General features: G+C 39.4%; 1 protein-coding gene across 2 annotated transcripts in view; it reads right to left on the minus strand.

Moving 5' to 3' along the window:
- The window catches only part of TMEM132D (transmembrane protein 132D), a 279,666-nt gene that overhangs the window by 252,023 nt on the left and 5,021 nt on the right, over positions 1-22,622 (minus strand). Inside the window, exon 1 of one of the 2 annotated variants that reach the window (XM_009473096.2) lies at positions 12,427-13,183. The exons of the other annotated variant lie outside the window; for it this stretch is intronic. Within the exon in view, the coding sequence (XP_009471371.1) occupies positions 12,427-12,505 (79 nt within the window). The 5' untranslated portion in view covers positions 12,506-13,183. Of the gene's footprint in view, positions 1-12,426; positions 13,184-22,622 lie in introns of those variants that run through there. 2 annotated transcript variants of the gene reach the window in all.

The following is a 22,622-nucleotide window of genomic DNA, read 5'->3' on the forward strand; positions in this document are numbered from 1 at the left end:
GAGTAGTAGCACAGAACACAGAGTTTGATTTTTATTTCTTCGTCTTCCAACTTTCATAAATTTCTTCTTGCTTGCCCTCAATCTTAATTTTCTGGGCTCCCAGCCTAGATTTCCAATTATTTTCTGATAACTCCTACAGGTCAGTACTACAAGTTCAATGTCATCTCAAAATCTAAGATTATATAGTCTGTTTTTCTCCATGATTCCTTCTGTTTATCTCAGTGCTAAAAACAAGACTTGGCCTTGCAACTGGAAGGAAAACAGTAATAGCACTGACCTATGATTAAGGAGGAAAGAGAAAGTGCAAGAACTATGGAGGAATTCACTTACTGAGTGTCTGAGAGAAACATTTATTCAGTCATTGGAGAAGAAAATGAAGAGGTACTGGAAAGCAGCATTTGCAAAGGACCAGTCGGACTTAGACCAGGACAAATACAATAGATCAGCTATTCCTAAGACAGATGTCAAAGAAGCATAAAATATAACTGAAACTGCTACCATAATTCTGTAGGCTCCGGATGAGATTTGGTAGTACCTGTCTGTCAGAAGAAGATAAAACAAGTGTGAGAATGTACAGTTTTTCTGACAAATTGTTCAAACTGGCAGCAGACATCTGCAACAAGTCAAAGACCATACCCGAGAGGCTGAGGGAATGGTGCGGTGTCACCACAAATACAAAGACTAGGATGGCTACTATTCTCAGGTTGAAAACACAAATGAAAATGTACTTATTAGAAAAAAAAATGACGGGCTTTAGCACTCCACAGTATGAACTGAAACACTAGAAAGGTCCTGTTACACCAAATAACATCCTGCAATGCTCTCTTTGCATTCTGGGGGGAATTTTTCTTCATCCCTTGATCTTCACTGTCTCCCAGCAACCTTCCAGATAGAAGTTGTAGGCCATAAAGACTTAAGGTTTGACAGAGCTAATTAACTGAGAGATTACCCTATGACCTACTGCAACAGCTAAAATCAACCGAGGTCTGTGAATGCTCCCCCCTGCACCTAAAGGTAGTTACTATCAGGACATCTCTGTGAGGGATCTTCAGTTTTGAATTCACTGTTCCTGATTTAGACTGCCAAAGCCCAGATTTGTTAGCACTGCAAATACGCTGCCAAATTCATCGCTCTTTTCTGAAGCTGCTGAAAAGAGAACAGTTGAAAAGAATCTCTTCAAGAACCATCCTTTTTATTATTATTATTGATGCAATTTGATTATTTGGTGAGAACCTATAATGCATATGAAGACATTCTAAACATCAAGACTATAAATACTGTAACAAAGGTCTGCTATATATAGTATTCTCCACTTACAAGCATTTCTCTTTTTTCAGGGTCTGATCCAAACTGCATGCATAATTCTGATAGGAATAGACGAAAGGATGAAAGGAGCATATGATTGCATAGAAATAGAAAGAAAACAAACAAATAAATGCTTCAACAGTGATTATTGTACCATTACTCTGATCTATTGCTACTCAGATAAAGAGTCTAAATAAAAAGGCAAGAAAAGACACGGCCGATGCTGATATATGTATTTTAAACTACTGCAGCAGAAACAGCAACATCCAAAGTTATGATAGGACAAAGGGAAAAAAAAGGTAACAGCAGCAGCAAACAACTGCGTAAGGATCACAGATCCTAGGTATTTGCCTTAGTTTGCATTTCATCCATTACACAAATGAAGCATTAACAAAAGCAAAGAGAAAGGAGCACTGAGATACCACTCAAAATATCAGTCTGCTGGATGCATTTGGGAAATACCATTTTCATTCTCAAGGGAATTCATAGTGATATTTCCTTTATATTTTTTCTAATCTGAAATTGGATCCATTAAATTCAGTCTGGATTCTAGATCTCGAGGAGCTGTTTGATTTCAAAAGACAGCAAGTGCAAAGAAATCTACAAGGATGAAAACATGAGAAGATAAAAGGAACCTGAACTTGGATGCAGTATTGATAAGACGGTCCACAAGCTTTCAACCAAATTAGCCAGAAAATGTAAGAAAACCTGCAAACAGCAAAGATTCACACAGTTTGAAAACTTCATATACACAGCTCTGCTGTTGACCATTTATTAAACGATGATGGAACCGTCTGTTTCTTCAGCTGCAAAGAAGGGATCTTGCCAATTTTCTCACAAATGGTACCATCATGTGCATATTCCACAGGTTAAAAATGCTAAATGTCTTTATTGCACAAAAGGTTCTAAAGCTAATGACTGTTGTGAATGGTTCTTTTATGTGAAGGTATTGCACATCTCAGAATATACTGAAAAGCTGCCCTAGCCTTATGGTCTATTCACCCAAAATGCCACAGTAGCACAGAAGATTGTTTTTCTTGGGGACCTCAGCAACAGTTATTCTCGAGTAAATGGTCAGCTAGAAAGAGAGGTTCAAATATCTTGTACTGGCTCCCCACACAGATCTACAAACCAGGACTAATACTGTATAGGGCATAGAGAAGACAAAAGAAACCCCTGCTTCAGATTAAAACCTTCATCTTGGCTGGAGGTCAAACTCCATGTAATTTAGAAAAAAGAACTTAAAGACTAAAGAATAGGATTGTGTCTGATTCTCTGTGTGTTCTTATCAAGCCAGCTCGGAAGTTCAGAAGAATCCATTTATTTTGACTGTTTCAATTTTCATGTCCCCTCAATAACAGAAGAGACTAGCCAACAGTTTCTTTCACCAGTCCATCTCATCACCACCACGACCCACTATGTTTGCAACTTACTAACATAAAGAGCTTAAAATAAACCCCAAAGACTTGAAGGGGCAGAGAAGGAATGAAATATTTCTAAGATCTGTACTATCTGCCAAAAAAACATTTTTTCATTGTAAGTGGTTTCTTGCATTATTAATACAGATATTCAAAATCTTTTCTTTAGTAGTTTAGTAACATGGATTATAACAGAAAGAAATATAAAAACATCTTTATGACATCTTTTTATAAGAAGCTTTTTACATTCCCTTTATCATGTTGCTGTTTGAAAAGGTTTAGATAGCTTATTAATTGTAACATCATGCAATGGGATCTACTTAAGCTCTTAGAATTTTTTAATCACACAGATGCTTTCATGATATCTTTTTTTTTTTCCCTTGCCCTACTCTTCTTTTGGATTCTTGCAGGCCTCTGAGTTGTTCATGTTGTCCAGCGATCAGGACAATCGGAATGCTGCATTCCAATTTCTAACTCAGCCACTACTAATTAATTATTTTCATGTGGTAAAATGTCCATTCTCACCTGAGAAGAGGGGCAGATGCTATATAAACAGCAAGTAAAACAGGTCCTGCTCTGAACAACTTGTATTCTGAGTAGACAAGACAGTTTAAAAGGAAAAGAGAAAGCAGAGAACTGAAGTGATTTTCCAAAGGTTACAGAAAGCCAGTGGGTACACTGACTCCTAAATCACCACCGTGAACCACTACATTCCCAGCTTTCATAAAGAAGAGAACTCCAACAAGGTAAAATGATTGCATTTCTGTAAAAGGATAATAATACCCGACTAAAAAATGGGACAGGAAATATGCTTTATAAGATCATTTAAAAAAATAAACTAGTACTATTAGAAGACCATTCCAAGCTATCAGTCATTTTCCTATTTTAAAGTCCATCAAATAGAGATATTTCTGCCTCCTCAATATATCAAACTATGTAATCCTCAAATTTTGCTGGAGAAGCCAATGTTCATGAATAGCTTGTCTGAAGAGATTTTGTTTATTTTTAAAAACACAGAGCATGCTGTCAGGGCTGTAGTACAGGCTGGCTCAGTGGAAACCCATTAAAACCACTTTACTGGGCAGATGGTGTCAAAGAGTCAGAAGTATATAACAGAATCCTACTGTGCACAAGTGTTCAGTATGCAAGAAATCATCTCTTATCAGACAACTGCTGCAGGGGACACAGTCAACCACAAAGGAGAGAGCAGAGCACAGCTAAAGTCATGATAGCCTTACAATTGTTTGCCCAACAATATGGAAAAAGGTATGGAATAAGAGAACCTTAACTGATAAACCCTGAGCAAACAAGGGAAGATCTATGGAAAGCATCATATCAAGCTTTAAAAAGCAATATATTCCACCTTCACTGAAGGTGGAACTACTCTTTGTCATTAAGCGGGATATCACAACTCGGAAAGACTAAAATCAGATTTGAGAAGTGTCCACTAAATTTTGGATCCTCATCTTCTCACACCCTGATTTACAGGATTGCTGAGCAGTTGGAATTTCAGCAGGATTTCTAAGAATGGGTACAAAGCAACTCATTAGAGACATCTGGAAATAGCGGCCTTGCCACTACAGTCTAGAAGATGACAAATTTCAGTTAGTCATCTATCGGATGTGCACTAGCACACCAATAGATTATGAGACACTCCTTTTGCATATGGTCCTTTTCCATTCTCTTCTACAGAAGGTAGGACAAGTTCTTCTAGTGTTTTCATACGAGCCTAATTCTGTAGGTGAGCTTAACACCTAACAAAGCAGCTAACTCTGAGTTAAACAGATCCTATGCTCTGAGTTAAATAGATCCTAAACAAAAGAGAGATGGTGAAAATTAGTGTACATGGGACAGATTAGTGAAAACTCTATAAGTATTCATTGTATGCTGCTTACAGAGTAACAGAGTGTGGTAATAAGCTTACAGAGTGTGTATGCACCTCCTTCCTCTGCTGGGCAGAACCAGGATTGCTCAATTCTGCCCCAAGTCCCATACTGTTGACCACATAATGATATCCTTCAAGAGGTACAGGCTTGTGAACCTGAGCAAACTAGATCCCGTTTTTATTTCTGAAAATGTGCTAAAGATGACAGGAGGGTAACTGCTGATACATGGTGGTTTTACACATCTATTACACTGGGAAGTTCTGTCAGAGCTGAATAGTTCATTCAACAGTAGCTCAAAACACAATCCATTGAAACAACATCAAGACCTCCTTCATAGCAGGAAAACCTGACAATATACCCTATTTTGCTAAAAGCAATGTAGGAAGTCAAATGTCGGAGTTTGCCATGCATAGACAAGAAAACTAACCACCCAATGTGTACTACCAAATTAAAATCAACCAAGCAAGACTGATTACATTAAGACAGAGATGCAAAACTCAGATAAATACAGATATTTCAACTGTAGGCACGTGCAAATCACCACTATTTTCTTTTCTTGAAGACAAATGGAATGAGTCACCACGGCTCAGTAGAAAATGGAAGATACAATTACATGTTAACACAAGATCTTTGACGAGTGAGTGGATTGAAGACTAAGTGGTATTGTTTCCTTTCTCATACTATGGATTGGATTAATATTCAGAGACACTATTGGCTAGTTATCTCTGCCAACTTTGGATTCCTTCTCTTGTACAATGAATTTACATAATGTATACTGAAGACATAAAATGTACACTTTTAAAAATATAAATAAAAAGCAAGGAAGTGATGTTGAGGGCCAACAAAATTCAATGTTCTGAGATCATTTAGCATTAGATGAGACTAAACTCTCTGACTCGGAGGATTTTTTTTTTTTAGCATGCAAGACGTGCAGCTTCTTCTGTGTGAATATCTGGACGTCTGCCTTGTTCCTCAGCAAGAGGTCTGCAGGCTGCCTGCTCAACAGTCGGCCTACCTTGAAAGAAAATAGATCAAAAGGCATGCTGTAGAGCATCCTGGTTCAGCTGGAGAGGACACTTCTTCTGTTGCTCCTTAGTCTATCCTGTAAAGTTGTATACACCAAGAATAAAGAGTGTGTTGATATCTTTCCACACTTCTGCTTGGTGCGCTCATTATTATTACCCCTGCTACTTTTTTCTACATAACTAGCTAAGTCATTTATTTTGCTCTCTTTATAGGATCTATGTTATTCAATATTCTTCCCCCTTCTCATGTTTTACAGTCTACATGGTCATTTTTGCATGTGGTTTTATTTTGCTTGCTCTAGCTGCAAAACTGCAAACTAATGAGGCCCATTGCATTCCACCAAGGAGAAGAAGAGCTATTAAGTTTAAAAGACACCATTAGCAGAAAAGCAAATGGGTATAAAATGGTATTGAATAAATTAAGGCTGGAAAATGGTTACTAACCATTCTGATAGCAAATTTCTGGAGCACCTCATCCAAATCATCTTCCACAGCATTGTGACAAAAGTCTTTATTTACAAATAAAACCCCAAATAACTAAACAAACCAAATAAATTCAAACTAACTTTAAAAACAGAGCTAGATGGGCCTGTGAGAAGGTGAAGTGACTACAGGAGGAGGGAAGGAGCCTTTTGTTTTGTAAATTTGGGGAAACGTGGCATCAGCGTAGATGCATCCACTACCAACCATTTCTACATGGTCTGTACAAGAAAGAAAAAATGTGTGCATTTTGCTGAGCAACTTTCAGGGATACAATCGTCTGCAACACAGAAAACTCCCTCCAGAAACCTTTCTGGAAACCTTAATTAAAAAAACCAAGACTGAGGGTGTAAGAACAAACAAACATCCCCTGTGATTACAGCGGAAGCCTTTTAGGAAGTTAATTGACCCTAGAGTGCAGATGCTGTTAAGTGACTGGCAGACTACTCCTACGTTGCTTCACTGAACCACTACTCAATGTTGATTTAAGTGAACCTATGCTGCAGTGGATTAGAAACACTCACACCAACAGTGATTCTGTCTGAAGTACTGAGGCAATACCAAACAGTTCAGAGAAATACTTTAAATTACTACAGTTAGTCTCACTACCGTGTTTTTTCTCAACCCTTTTAAGGACAAGAGACATCTAACTTTTTGAAAGAAATCCAGACCATCTTACACAGTATTGTCACAAAGGTCTTTGTTTACAACCACACACAAATTGGGATGTACTCTGAAAGCGTCCTTGTTACTTCTATTTCCTCCCCTTGTTTTTTCCTAGCTTGCATGCATAAGGTTTCTGGCACTGGTTTCACAACACTGCTCAGATGTTCTATGAATCACCACTGGTGTGTGGGCCACAGGCTGAAAAATACCACTCCAGAAAACTCTGTCTACACTCTGAATTAAAGCCTACTAAAGGCAATAAAACCCCATATACTGACTGTAATGGGCTCTGGATCACACCCATTGTGAATCAATAGATGGTTATAATATCCTATATCGTAGAACTGGAAGTTATATCATCCTCTAGATCGAGTTTAAGTCACACTACTGAAGTAGAAAGTGGAAGCTTGCATAGATATTACATAGGCTGTGCCTCTTTGGAGGATGACAACTTTCAATCCATTAGCTCTGTGGGGCCACCAGACTAACACCTTACACTGGAATTAAGTCTATTCAATAAAAGAAGAAATCAAGGACATGAAGAAGACAATCCTCATTCTATAGTTAATTTTCCCCCCGTGGAGGAGGGTGAAGTAGCCTAACATCCTCAAATATGTACTTTAAATCTGCTCATAGTAATTAGTGTTATCTAAATGTCTCTGAACTATTTAAAATCCACTTCATTTTGAACTACCATTAATAATGCAGCAGGCAATATTACAAAGACTAGTGAAAATCAAATAATTTAATGTAACACTATATAAGCCAAACCTGCGATGAATCTCAGCTGCCTCTTCAGCTTCTCTGCAATCAATCTGTCTGGAGTCATGTTTATGTATCCCAGGACCTGTAATAGACTGCCACTAGACTTGGCATCCACAACAACCTCAGGAGGCTGATTTAATGCGAATGCAGCATGAAGAATCGGATTATCTTTTGATTCTCTCTTTTATTAAATAAAACTGATCTTTATTGAATAAAGCTGCTTTTATTAATACTTAAAACATTGGTTGGTGTCACAGAGCCCACCAGTCCTATGGAACTAATAAAAGAAAAGACAGAAGTAAAAAATGAGAACATTACAGGGAAATATTAAAAACCAAATCACATTAAGCCAGTATTGCAGCTAACAAATAAAACATGGGTCTAGCTGTAGAATTTTTTAGTTTAGTCTGAACTTATTATTTTTACTGAAAGAAAAGAAATCAGAACAGGGCTTCTCCCAGAAGTACACTGGGGCAAGAAACAGAATAAGAGCAAAAAAAGTGCAACTTAGTTTCCCCTTCCCTTGTATAATGTCTCAAATGACTGTAAGTTCAATGCAGCTGGGACAAAGTACAAAAACCTTGGTTTTATGGGAACAGCTTGAACCTTAAGCTAGAAAGACTTCCTTTATCTTTTGGGTTTTTAAGAAAACTTTTTGGGTTTCTGCACACAGGCAAAGCTTACAAGAAAAACTCCTACTGACCACACCTGTACTTCATGCTCATCTAAGCAGTGGTCATCTGAAATCAGCATGCAGTAAATTTTCTACACAAATCAATTGCACAGCTAGAGCAACAGATGCCTATGACGAGTCTGTCCACAAGCTATATCAGCACTGTTGCTTTGAGAAAAAGAATGTGTCCCTCATCATCACGAGCAAAATCTATCAATCCTGAACTCCTCTTTAGTCACCACCAAGGAGGGGAAAGAAAGAATACATATCTTAAATCAAATAAAATAATCTTCAATTTTAATCCATATACAGCACTATTTTCATTAATAATATACTGCCAGCGTTCCAGAGTAATGAACTCCAAAGCAAGCAGTGCTGAAACACAGGTTGTTGCACTCCCCAGCTTTTCATTTTCCATGCGTCTACTTATATTAAGTCCATAGTCTGCTTCAATGTCAGTGGAAGATCGCACATAAAGATCTTCAGAAATGGTCCACAGCCTTGTGGAAGATGGAACACAACTAACAAGCTCAGCTGTGTAGCTCTTTGTAGATCACTACCCCCACTGAAGCCAGTGGATGCACAGGTGAGATCAAAGGGAAGGAAAGTGGCTTTCTATACAACTACAATTCACAATCCACTGAAATCATCGGTGAAGTATTGGTGGACAGAATGACATATTCTGATACTAAGTGTCATCAACGGAATCAGTAATTGCAAGAGAAAGCCAAAAATAGAGTTTGTCCATAACGAGACAAAAAAAATCTGCAGTATAAGATTCAATGGAAATCAAGAGGGTTCAAAGAATACTGTGACATGGGTAATTCCAAAGGAAACAGAGGCAATTTAAATCCAAATATCCAGATACTTCTCTCCTATAATGTAACCAAAACTAAATGTTTGGGGGTTTCGTTTCCGAGAGATTTCCCTCCCCCACACTTCCTATAATAGGAGATTGGCATCACTGCAAATGTACTACCCACATCTCTAGTCTATGGGGAACACTCTTAAGGGTATACAGGGTAATCCTGCCTAATGCAGTTGCCAAGCGTCCACATTTATAAAAACTGAGAGAAAAAGAAAATCAAAACAGCAGCTATGTGGCCTGAGATCTCATTAGAAAGCAACCTGAAGGAAGATTTCAGCACAGGATGACAGAGAAGAACGTAGAATGCTGAGCAGAACGCAGGCAGAAAGTGTCACTAAAATATTCACTTGTTTTGTTACTGCCAACTTAGAACGAAAATTTGAAATTAATTAAATCAGGTTTTTTATCTGACAACAAACATTCATTATGTAAAAAGCTCCTCAATCTTAAGTCTCACAACATACATCCTAAAATTGTTTAGCCTCTTACAGGAGATGTCCAGTTCATTATAGACTTAAGCCAAGCATGGAACCTGGTGTTCAAGTAAGGTATTGAAGTTTTTATTCTACTCCAATGAAGCTAATGAGAGGGTTTCCCCTTAAACAAGGGATCAAAACGCCCACATTATTGTGCCTGTTGTATTAGTCTGTGTTTTCATTAACGTCAACTGCACTTGGTTATTTTTTAATTGAAGATTTCATAGTTGATACCAAATAGCAAAATGCCCAACTGACTGAGGGTAAGCATTGCCTCCCTAAGACTGACTCAAGAAAACTCCTAGTTGAAGACAAAGCTGTGAAATGCAACTGCCCCCACAACTACAGTTACATAGCCTTATAATCTCTGTCCTTTGTCTCTCTCTCTCTCTCTCTCTATGTACACACACACAGAGAGAGACTGACAATATATTAAAACACATGGATAATATCATCAGTGACAAATTGTTCTGATAAGAACATGAAGCTCATTATTGAAAACAACATTTCATTTCTCAGGTTGGAGCTGTTTTCTGCATTTACAAGATAAAAGCAAAGCAAAACCGCAATAGTATTCTCAAGTCTTCAACATTATTACCCAAAAGATTTGGAAACTGTGCAGTAAAAAGGTGCGTTGCCATGGTTCTGAGTAATCAGCAACAGACCTATATACAATAGACAGCTGATTGCTGTTGCATGTTAAAAGATTCTTTTATCTCTTTAGGAAAACTTTGTCATCATGTCATAAATGAGAGAGTTTTTCTATTAGCAACAGAAAGGCATCAAAGAAACATGCCCTGTAGTAGTAATCAAGTCTGATTATTTTTTTGGTTTTCATCTTCTTACGGGGCGGGAGGGGAATCAAGCTTTTACATTGTCAAGTTTATACTGCAAATCTCTGGAACACTCTGGTCTTTTCAGAGTGTACTAAGGCATAGTAGTACAGATGGAGTCTGTGACCAAGTATGGAAATAGACAATTACATTAAAGATAGATATCTGTATTACTAAACAGCAGACTCCCAGCAATCACGCAGTGGTATACTGGATATCTGAAGTGCAAAATAAATAGCACAGAGAATACCAGTAATTCTAATGGGATCTTGTGCATCTGGTTTCAAGACATATCAGATTTAATGAGACTTCACAATCATAATACATAGAAAAATCTCACTCGTCAGTTTTTATAGCATTTTTTTTCCACCTAAGAGACCTCCTTTCCAAGTGCAATTTTCTGCCTATGCTTATCTTTCAAAGGAGATGCAAGTAACATTTAAGAATAAAATAATATATGAATGTTATAATTGCTGAGCTGGCAATAAAACAAACACTGTACTCTGTGGGACTGACATGCCACTTTTACTCCAATCTTGGAATAAGCTGCAATCTCAGTCAAACACTATGTTAATACAGTGTTAAGGCTGCAAACTGAAACACACCAAAAAATAGGAGATGGAAAAGTTAATATTCCTACTGCATTGTTAGCCTATCCAAAGTACTGATATTGCTTATAATAAAATACATAATTTACAACCTAGCTGGGAAATCAAAAGCTACTGGCGTGCAATGTGAATGAAGCAATCTTTTGAAAAGACTCAGACTTCCAATCCCTGCTGCTAATGCATTTCCAATTGCAACTTTAAAACTGTACTTATGCAGGCACTGCATTTAGGTAACATTTGACGGGACATATAATTTTGTTCCTTTCTTTCTTAACCCGTTCTAAGGAAAAAGGAGGAGAAGTGAATTTGATACAGGAAACCACCACAGAAGTATGTAGCTGTATATTTTGCCTTCTGTCAGTAAGTTCAGTTCTGGATACAAAGTAATTAGTAAAAATAACTCACTTAAGAAAAAAGAAAAGTGCTGATATCTGGAAGCATAAAGAGGTGTTAAGAATAACTAACTCCTTTTTTAAATAGTGATGTTTGTAAGCAGAACTCTTCATCAGTATGTTTGCAAAATCATAGATTAAATGCATATGCTATTATTCCTCTCTGAAGACTAACCACGTGTGAACTTTAATTTTGTTTTCCTGCCAAAATATAGCTGTTGATGTACAATGTCTTCTCAGTAGAAATGTGCATTTCTCCTAATTTATGTTCGACAGGAATCCTCAGAATCATCTAAATTAAGTACTGCAAAAATGCATTCACCTTTTGGCTGAGGCCATCAATGAAACTTTAAGTTCAAAGGAGGATTTAAATGCACACAAAAAAGTATGGATTACCTATATGCTGGTTTTCTGATTCTTACTGTAAACACAGTTGAGGGCAACAAGAAGATATCACTGAGTCGTCTCAAGTCATGCTGTCAGGACATTCAAACTCTATTCAGCATACAGACTATCAGACACCTGGTTCAGGCTCTCATCACAGCTCTTAAACATTTCAGCAAGCACAAATTTCTCTGGTCCACTAAAGCATTGCCAGCCAGTCTGAGATGCAAGATTTTATTTTGAAAAATTACATAGAAGATAACAGTGGGGCAGCTAACTCCAATAGCTTGTACCCCTGAAGATTTCAAATTTCCAGATAAGAAACCCTTCACAATGCAAAGCTGGCTGGATACCAGCTCAGCTCATCACCAGCATCTACTACATGATCAAAAGTATAATAGGCAGGTAACAAATGCTTCAGTAAATGGGTAGACTGTCACAGTCGACCAAGAAAAAATCCTGCCACTCAGGATTTCCCATCACATTATCTTTGTTTTAGACTAGCACATGACTCCCCCCAAGTCCTTCAGTCATGAATTGTGGGTATCAACATTCGAGGCATTGCAAAGAGAGGGGAGAGAGGCTGCGTATGCAAAATAAACAAGAAACAAGATGCAGTGAAACAGACAGAACAGATTGAGCCTTACCTTTGGAAAAAACTGCTGCCAGGCTCAAGAGGAGAGGTGACAACAGATGCCCCATATTGCTAATCCCAGAAGTGCACATCCTAGGGTTTGTGGAGAAGTTAGGGCTCAGTTTCACACACTTTGTAGTCAAAATAAAAATCGGTCAACTGGAGAGGCTGCATTTTCAGAAAAGGTCATCTGGAGAGCGCAAAAGGCATTTCCTTCGGAGAGAGGACTTACTTCTTTAGCTTTAACCCTCCCCTTTCCTCCCTCCTTTCTTCAAAACAGATGATGCTGTGGAAGAAAAAACCCTCTCCTCTCAACAAATAAATAGGAAACAATTCTGGTTAAAATCTCAGTCCCGAGCCTCAGCTGCCCGAGGCAGGCAAGCAGCCCCCTTAGCCCAGAAGAGCCCCGAGCCGGCAGGGTCAGGCGCGCTGGGCAGGGGCTGCGGGGCTCCGCGGCGCGCACCCCCGCCTCCGCGGGCGGGGACCCGCCTGCCCGCGCTTCACAGAGCCGGTGCCCGCATCCCGGTGGAACAGCACGTCCGCTCCCCGGGCGTCACCAAAGTTTTCCTTTAGGTGATGCTGATCAGCCCGGAAATCATCCAGACACGGAGGCAGGGGGTTTGTTGTTGCGCTCTCGCTCTTTTTTTTTTTTTAAGTTCTCAATTTCCTCCTTGACTTGTTTGACTTTCTGCAAGAGAGGGAGGGGGCGAGCGCGGCTCCCTGCGGAAGGTCATCGCCACAGATGTGCTCACTGCTCTCGGGGCCGGCGGGCGCAGCGGCCGCGGCCGGCGGGGACCTGCGGCCCCAGCGGATGCTGCTCGGCTTGAGACCGCACCGGGGCGCCGGCCCCGGCCCGCCCGCCCGCCCGCCTCCTCCGGCCCCGGCCCATCCTACGCGTGCCGCGGTTGCTATTTACAGAGATAGAGATTTAAGCCGGGAGGTGTCGCGAAAAATAACAAAAAGAGGAGGGAAACAAATAAATAAATAAGCAGACGACCCAAGCCCCGCCTGGCGCCAGGCAGCCCCAATCCCCGGGCAGCGGGGCGCGGGGCGGGGCGGAGCGGGGCGGGGCTGCCGGGCGCGGCCGCGGAGGCGGCGGGCAGCGCGGCTGCCGGGGGCTGGTGCCCGGCGGGGGCTCACCCTCGGCAGGGGAGGGGAGAGGTGGCTCCGCGGTACGGGCAGAGAGGGGCATCCCCGGCGGCGGGGACACGCAGCTGCTCCGTGCCGGGTGTGACAGCCAGCCTCCCCCAAACCCTGCCGGCAGGGCCGGCCCCGCGCAGCGGATGGGCAGCCCCGCTCTGCCGCGCCGGAGGGGCTCCCGAAGCCCGGCGGCCGCGGAGCCAGGGAGAGAGCGGCAGCCGGCGAGACCGCGCCGCTGCCGGCAGCGCCCCGGGCCGGCCCCGGCGGGAGCGAGGCGGCCCCAGGGCCGGCCCCAGCCCCGCTCCTGCCGGCACCCGAACGAGCCCCATCCCTCCGCCGCCCGAAGCGGCGAAGCACGGCGCTTTGGTGGGTGGGCGCTGCTGCACGTGGTTGGGCTTGGGCTCCTACCCTCAGCCAAATTTATCGTGCGTTCAGCTCTCCCTAAGCCACTGAAACAGTCGTGAGCCAAACGAAGCGTGGTGCAGCCGCAATAGGGAAATAATGCAAAGACTGTGTAGTAAAATACTTCATACCTATTGCAAGAACAGCAGAAAAAACGCCTACGTTTGGTCTAAACAGTGTTCAAAAGTGCTGGGGAAAAATAACCGATCTCAGGTTTTCCGTTGCAGAAGGTATCAATGCCAGAACCATTCTGCTAACCCAACCCTTCGGTCAAGCTCAGTAATGAGATTTATATGATCCTTGGCTGATCGCATAGCAGCAAAATGCAGTTTACTGCAGCCCAAACTAAAACAAACAAACAAACAACCCAACCAACAACCAAAAACCAAAAAGTAGCTACAAGAACTTAGAGCCACTTTGTTCCTTCATGGGGCACATGTTTGGGAGCAATAAAAACATTTCTTTTTTATATTAACATCCGCAATGCTGAAGCTTTAAAACAGGTCTATGAAAATAAACATTGAAACCGTACATTTTCTGTTTGCCAACACAATCAACCATGCAATGAGAAAAGGCTGTATTTTGTGTGATGTTGTGAATTCATTTTAGAAGTTCAGATCAGTTTTAGAAGTATCGCCAGTCCCAGGGAGGTTCCCCAGACCTGAAAAGAAGCATACCTCTAGAACTGGCATTATGTCTGAAACAGAAATATACCATCTCAGAACATTCACTATCTGAAAGAAGACCAAAAATTGTTATTGCCATGATACATAGCATGTTGTGGCCAAAAACTTACAGCATTGTCCAACATAGGAGAATTACTATAAAATAATACTCTCTCTCCAAGATAAAACAATCGTCCCCTGGAGGAGGAGGTCAATGCCCAGCCTCCTTCAGTAGCCAGGTGAAATACGCCAGCATAATATACCGGTTAATCTGCATTTTGATGGATAAGGAGGAGCTTCCTATAGTCTACAAAAGGTATGAAAAGTGCAAAGAGGGAAGAGCTTTCCAGATACAGGTGTGAGGGGTTTTGTTACCAACTTTTTGTTTTAAAAAATTTTGTTGGAATAAAACAAAAAAACCCAACAAAACAGATTCTCTTCTATTTACTTTTACCACTTCTGACTCTATGGCCAATACTTGGCTTTTGCTTTTTGTTATTTTGTGCAGCATTTGGCGATGTTCTGTACATGCAGTTTTACTGCCTTCCAGTCATTCAGGGGTAACTAGACTGAAAGAATGGCAAAAGCAGTTACAGAATTGCAGAGCAAGAGGGAGTTTTAATACCAGCCATATTATATTTGATTAGGTTCTTTCCCTTTTTTTTGTGTTTAGCAACATCGTTGTTGAAACAGCAGACTTGGAAGCACTTATTTAATTTTCCAGCAAAAATATGGAAAACAGGGAACCTAGGATCCTTTATCCAGGTCCAAAATGATGCTACTCACTGAACAGATTCATTTCCTAATTTGGTCTTGTGAAAGAAAAAAAAAAAAGAAAGCTGGACTATTATTTTTTTCCTTATGTTTTTCAAAGTCACTCTGAAAGGTCACTAACTAATTATTAAATTCGACGCATCAATACCCTTTTTGCTCCAAAGCACCCTGCAGATATTTTACTTTTAGTGGGTATTTTGTCAACATCCTCCTCCTCCTCTTCCACTATCCTGTTATCCCCATGAACCAGCTGCGGGTGCCAAGCCCTCTCAAAGCTGACTCGGGAATACACTGTTGCCTCCAGTCCCTCCAGAAATGAGCAAGTGCACTCATTCCCTGGGTGCGCCCTGCACGGGATAACCTGCCCTTCGCCTCCGCGGATACCGTACTGAAGCGACAGCTGAAGGCTGGCCCACTTGCCCCATTTCACTCTGCAGGGTGGCTGTCCCAATTCTAGTTTCTTCCTATGAGTGCAGGTGACAACACTTCGACTGTACAAACTCTAGCCTGGCTACCTAGCACTTTTGTGATGAAAACCTTTCCTAGACACCGCTCACATCAATTCATACTACTCAGTAATGAGAAAACGTCTTCCTCTTTTATTAGCAATATGTTATTTTGGCAACTATGCCTAATCTTTTCTGGGTAATTAACACAACTAATTGTGAAGGAAGAACTGGCTTTAGGAAAACGCAAGAGAGAATAAAGAGACCTGCATCCCCATAACCTATGGCTGACTGTAAAGGTAGAAAACTGATTAATCTGCATCCAACAAGTTAATGAGAAAATCCATCGTTACCTTGAGACTTCTTGTTTCATCTTCAGTGTGATATATCAACTGATATATGTAATCTGCTTTATGTAATTAGAAATGCTAATTGTTCTCATCAGTTTATCAATTTGCATTTTTGTTTGAGGTTTTGGGGGTTTTTTTTTGAGACAGTAATGTTCCCTCATTGACAAGCTAGAAGTACAAGTCTGGGAGAAACCCTATTGACACAGAAAAGAACAGTAGACTACAGAAAAGATTGTAGGCAGGTGAACTAGCAAAAATGTTCCTCTGCCCAATAATTCCACGCTTTTTTTATATATATATAAAGACATAGAAATACAGAGTGTGTCCAGTAACCTGAAAGCAAACAATTCATTTCAAAAGCCAATTGCATTCTAACAATTCTCTCAGTGCCCACAGACGTGGAATAGCAGGACATATTATTGAGTCTTTTAAACTGAGCAGTTACATATTTTTCTCCAAAAATGTTTTTCACTTCCCATTAAATTCCAAGAGAAAAATCCTGGCGCTGCTGAAGTCAGTGGATACTTTACCATTGATTTTTAGAGAGACAGAGTTTTACTCCTATTTTTTTTTCCCCCACATTGCTTGAAGATTGCACAGAGGGTGTTGAAATGGATTATCTGGGTTTGTTACTACACAACATCCAAAATAAGGAGCAATTAGAATCATAGATTCAGAAGATGAAAAGGAATCAGCATGATCAGTTTGACCTCCCAGCAATTTTATACAATTTAATGTGTTGTCTTCAAAACATTTAGTAGTCGTGAAGCAGCAGATGTACTGTTACTGCCGTTCATAAGGCAAAACATAAGTTGTTCCACTGGTATTTTACGTTTCTATCACTCATTTCTTCATCACATCTATCTGCAGTCTTTTCTCTCTGTTTGGGTAACGCAGAGTCTTTGGGGAAGGGACTTCTTTCTGTTGCATGTGTACACTACATCTTGGCCAGCTGAGTCACAGTCAGCAGCTGAAGTCTTTTTGTGATGCTCCCACATAAATAATATGAAAATCAGAATGAGATAATGGGAGATGCTGCAAAGACCAAACTGAGTCACACTCTTCAACTTCATTTTAATTTCTGGATCTTACTCGTTTTTGACGTTAACCAGCACTTAGATTTTTGTTTCAGTGACAGCAGGATGAAGCACTAAATCTTTGTTAATTTGTTTTAAACTAATTCTCATCTGTTCACTCATACCACATAAGAAAATAAAAAATAAAATTACTTGGTTTGCTTATAATGCTTCTGTTGTATGAGAGAAGCATATTCAGTTCAAAATCTTCACTGGGCTGAAATAAAAATCTATTCGACAGCTTGTAGTTGTACTGTCAATGGTAATACCCCTCAGAGTGCCTATCTCTTTAATGATCAAACGCTAACCTTAGTGGTGAATAGTATTCTTATCAAGTTACTTTATGTTGCTGGGCTTGCTGTCAGTTCACAATAGCTGAAAAAACAGATGATGTCAGTCAGAGTTTTCACTCTCCTTTACTTGTTTCCAATGAAAACTCAGAAATAGCTTAGTTCCAAATGAGTTCTAAAAATGACAAAGAACCTTATCGCAACACAGCTAGGCTGTTATCAGCCAAATCAGCAGCACTCTAATAGACAAAAAGTCTATCTAAGAGGGCTTTTTTATTTGAATTAATGAACTAATATATTAACCTGCTTCACCTGATGGCAAGATTTTAAAAGCTGCTTTGGCTGCAAGTTACTGTACTCACAGTACAATAAAGTGCAGTGATTTATATGGATGAAATTTTGTAAGATGCAGCAGCCAGCCTGAATAAAAGCTCATTGAATAAACTAACCAGTATGTGTGCACATCAGGGAAAAAAATCACTATAGGAAGAAGTATATATATCATGAGAAAATTAATAGGTACAAATAAAACTTCTTCCTGGTTGGGTTGAACTCAAGCCTCCATGGCAGTGAAATGCTACGTATTAGTACTAGTACTTGCTCAGTTACAACAGGTGAAGTGATCTAAATGGCTGTAATGTAAGCGTCAGCATGCAACAGCGTCCGATCTGGTAACATTCTCAGTGGTGTAATTAAGAAACCGACAGTGGTTTTTAGGAGCAGATTACATGAAATAACAGAACAGAGGATGTTACTGTGACTGTTCTGAGATGTAACTAAAGATGAGTTGACATGATGCCTTACAAGCAGAGAGGGCAAAGCCCATTTAAAATTACTATGATGATGATGAAAACATTTCCCTGCAGGCAATACCAGCTTCCTTTTTTTTTTTTTTAAATATCTTTTTTTTATATCAAATGAAAATGAACAGAGGAATAGGACAGATCAAAGGTCTGTGTAGCCTGCTATGCTGTCTCCCATAGTGGCCAAAAGCAGATGCATAGGGAAGAATTAAGAATAAGGCCAGAATACATAATAATTCCCTTGAATGCTCTCTCAGCCTTCAATACCTGAGCCAGAGGTGGTCTCTATGTATTTAGAAACCCTCAACAACTTTTCCTTTTATAGGTCTCCCTTGAACTCGTGTTAACTTTGGACATAACATCTTGGTTCACAAGAAAAGGATCTCCACAGCCTAACTACACCTCACATGCAGAACCGTTACCCACAACCCTCACTGCCCGCTCTGCACCCAAGAACTTCTGACCTTTACTAAATGCTAGTGTTGTTTTGTTTTGAGAAGGAATAAGACTCAGCTATCATCCCTGAAAAACCTACGGTGTTTTCAATATGAAGCAGAAAGAAAATCTTTGCTTTATAAAAATGTCCTTCTCTTTATATAGACTGAATAAAAACCTTCTAATCGAAACACCCCTGGCATGTGGTGTATGCAAAAAAAAATTATTTTCCATCTTCCCTGCTAAATTCCATCCCAAGATTTTTTTCCATATTTAGTAAGCTACTACAGATAGTGATTTATTATCTACAGAGGGTTTTTTAATCATTGTTTAGACCTTCAATTTTAATGGAAAAAATACTGAAAATACAGCAATTTTATTAAACAGGATTAAAAAAATGCACCATTTATGCTTAATCAACTGACATTTTTTAGTATAAGGGTCATTAAGTACACTAATTATATTTTTGTAGCACAATACTGTGAGTAGGGGACAGATCTTCAGTGATTAGAAATTTTTTTTGAGAACCAGTTCATGTTCTGTGCCCAACACCTCTTAGAATGAAGGAGCCCAGTCCTGCAAAAACTCTCAGGTACCGCATTTGTGACTGCCACATACTGATTACTGCGAGTTAGATTTAAAAGGTATGTAGTTTCCTGAGACCCAGTGACATATGGGTACAATAATTTACAGGCTGACTGTAGGTTAGTATGAAATACACAAAGAAACACAATACAGCCCAAGAATTTGGAAGGAATGAGAAACCCAAATACATAAAGAATAGCAGCTCTGAATAGTTTGCGATCTTTCATAAACATATCTTTGTAAACACATATGGTGTCTACTTGCATGTATACATTAGACCTTGAAACAGTTGCCTGTTTGGCAGTGCAAATATTACTAAACTTCATAGCAAAATAGGCTTGTTGCTGCGACAAAAATCAGGCATGTTTTCCACCAGATGCTGGTGAATGATGGAGTGCTAGTGACCCCTAGTGCTACATTTGTTCTGTGAGGCTTGATACAACGCCTAAGGCTCACTACAGGAGGCGCAACACATTTTCTCCTCTAAAATTAAACAAGAATTGACATCTACTGAAATAAATGACAGAAAGAAGTGTGAAGGTGAGGAAACAGTAAAACAAAAGCATTAGAACAAAAAGTAGAACTTCCAGTTTGTAAAGTTTTCTATTTACAGATATCAAAGAATAGAGTCAGTACAGTCCCTTGAAGCATGCTGACTGACCATATTGCTTAATATGGTTTCAAAAAGAATGAGATTTCTTCAATTAGCTAAGCAAATGCTGTTTTGAAGAACACAGAAAATATTTTTCTGTTTCCCTTCCTGGATCTGTTATTGACTATTGAAAAATTGTTGTTCCCCAAAATATTGGCAATGTTTTTCTGAAATATTTTTGTCTGCATACAGAATTCTATGTATTTTTTGATCACACTGTATATTAAGGGTTGATCTATAAAGTGTAAGTCTTTAATAGATTTTTAATGAGGGATAAATAGTTATGTATGATGGGTTCTGTTATCTGCTTATAGGTAATAGCCAACACTGAAGCGCTTATTACAATTTTTAGCATTACATCCATGTTGTAATGCTATTAGAGTTTAATAATTTATTGGCTCTTTATAAACTAATTATGAATGGAAGATTAAAATAAGTGTTGCAAAATGAGTAGTTATAGAGAGCCAAATTCAAACCTACTCTATAAGAAAGTACACCTTTTAACACTGAATCTATTTTTGCTAATTTCATTCTTTCCGTACGATAAGAGATAGGAATAACAAATACATCAAGAGGAAAAATCTTTGTAACACAGAAACTTGTAAGATTTAAAGGTAATTTCAATAAAGACATTTAAAATTAAACAGTTCCTCTTTTTTCCCCTTCTTCTGTGGGTTTTTTGTTGGTTGGTCGGTTGTTCGGCACGGTTGGGGGGTTTTTAAGATACATACTACAGACCTACATACCTCTTCCTGCTCTAGCCTCACTTAGATTAGAAACATCAGACATTACCAGGGTGGGCGGGTTTTGCAGAAAGTCTTAAAGAATTTATAACGACACTTGCATTTAAGTTTAACATATTGTTGTGGTTAATCTTTAGGAAAGGTGTCAGTCATCACTGAAGGCCTAAAAGCCACTTCAATCAATTGGAGTGACTGCAAGCTGTTTACTGAATTATAGTTCTTGAGATGTATTTAGTTTCATTAATTCTCCAGGCCTCATACCCATTATCTTTTGCACAGAAAATATTTGATCAGCAATGTGGAATAAACTGGAGGTAGAGGATCTCATGACATGTATAATACACATATTTACTTTTCAAGACTTTCTTAAAGCAGGCAGATATTGCACACAGCTCAATTACTGTCACGCACTGAAATTTTTGCCTTTTTTTCCAAAACCCTCATTCTTATCACAGACGGGAGAGCATATGGTAAGAAGCCCTTATAGTATATTGGAAACAGCTTCCACATTACAGTAGATTTCATATTGAAATTGCAGAGTCAGTAAATGGGAGGAAGCAACCAACGATATCTAGAATATTTTAACCTTCTCACTATAAACATTGGCTGTCCTTGCAGTTGGAGCTGCTGGAGAAGGAAATTGGGGAGGGGAAAATTACACTAGCTCCATGAACATGTGGCAAAAAGCAACTTTGAGAACAAGATTCTGTTAAAAGATACAAAATTACATGCAAAATTGGAAAGCTGAGGGATTAGAACCTGCAATGAATTTACAGTAGCAAAATTGAAAGAAACGAGAGAGAATAAGGTGGTTTAGGAGATTAACAAAAAGCTTGATTTTTTAATGGCTTGATCCTAAACCAGGTTTATGAGTAACTACCTTATGATGCTTAAAATTCCACCTGAAGGAAGTTGCTGACATTCAGTCTGACAACACTGCTGTTCTAATTAGCAGTTCCCAACCCCCAGAAGTGGCACAAGTTTGCTGGCTGTTATATTTATTTTGTGAATAAATGCTGCACAGCAACTCGAAGAGCTTACTAAAACCCATATGGGGGAAGTGAAAGTTTGGTTTTCTCTTTCAGTTTCTACCGGGAAAATGGAACATAAACTTTTAAATACATTGAACTGAGTTGATACTGCACTCTAGTGTATCATAGGAGAAACAGTCCTGCCATGGAGGCTGGCTGATAGAGAACAGGCAAACAAAGCAGTCAAATTGTCATTTTTTTTCAGGCACCAGACAACATAGATTAATGTCAAGCCAACTTAAAAAAAGCACAAACCAGAATATTGATGAATTAGCTTGATCCTCTATCCTCCAAAATAGTTTGGTTTTATTATTGCCCAGGACAAAATCACATAGGAAAGTAGTCTTTCCCAAAGAAAACCTTTCATATATAAACAAAAAGTTTCCAAATAATCAATTAAAAATCAGTCAGATATCTTATTGGAAACAGCTTGTTGTTCTGTAATTAGAGGCCTTCCCACAGCTGCCATCCAGTTAAAAGGCATTAGAAAGAAAGTGTAGGAAGAACACTGACTATTCTTTCATTGGGTTGAACAATGTTAATTCTACCATACACTTGCATCTGCAAATTCCCTTCCTCCACATAGCTTGTGTTTTCATGATTTGAGCTGTCACCTGGGGTGTTATTTCTGCACTTATACACACAGAGGCTTGAAAACTATAGCATTTCCTGTAGTGTTAACTAACAAAAAAAAATATTTTGCTTATATTCTCGTAACACTGAAAGATATCTATGACTACTTTAGCCACCAAACCTTAAGTTTTTTAGTTTGGAATATAAACCTGCAGCTGTCCAGAATGCTAGTCTATCCATTACC

The sequence above is a fragment of the Nipponia nippon genome, unplaced genomic scaffold, assembly GCF_047370975.1.
Source record: "Nipponia nippon isolate SJK-2023a ecotype South Korea unplaced genomic scaffold, ASM4737097v1 scaffold_18, whole genome shotgun sequence".
Classification (NCBI taxonomy): domain Eukaryota; kingdom Metazoa; phylum Chordata; class Aves; order Pelecaniformes; family Threskiornithidae; genus Nipponia; species Nipponia nippon.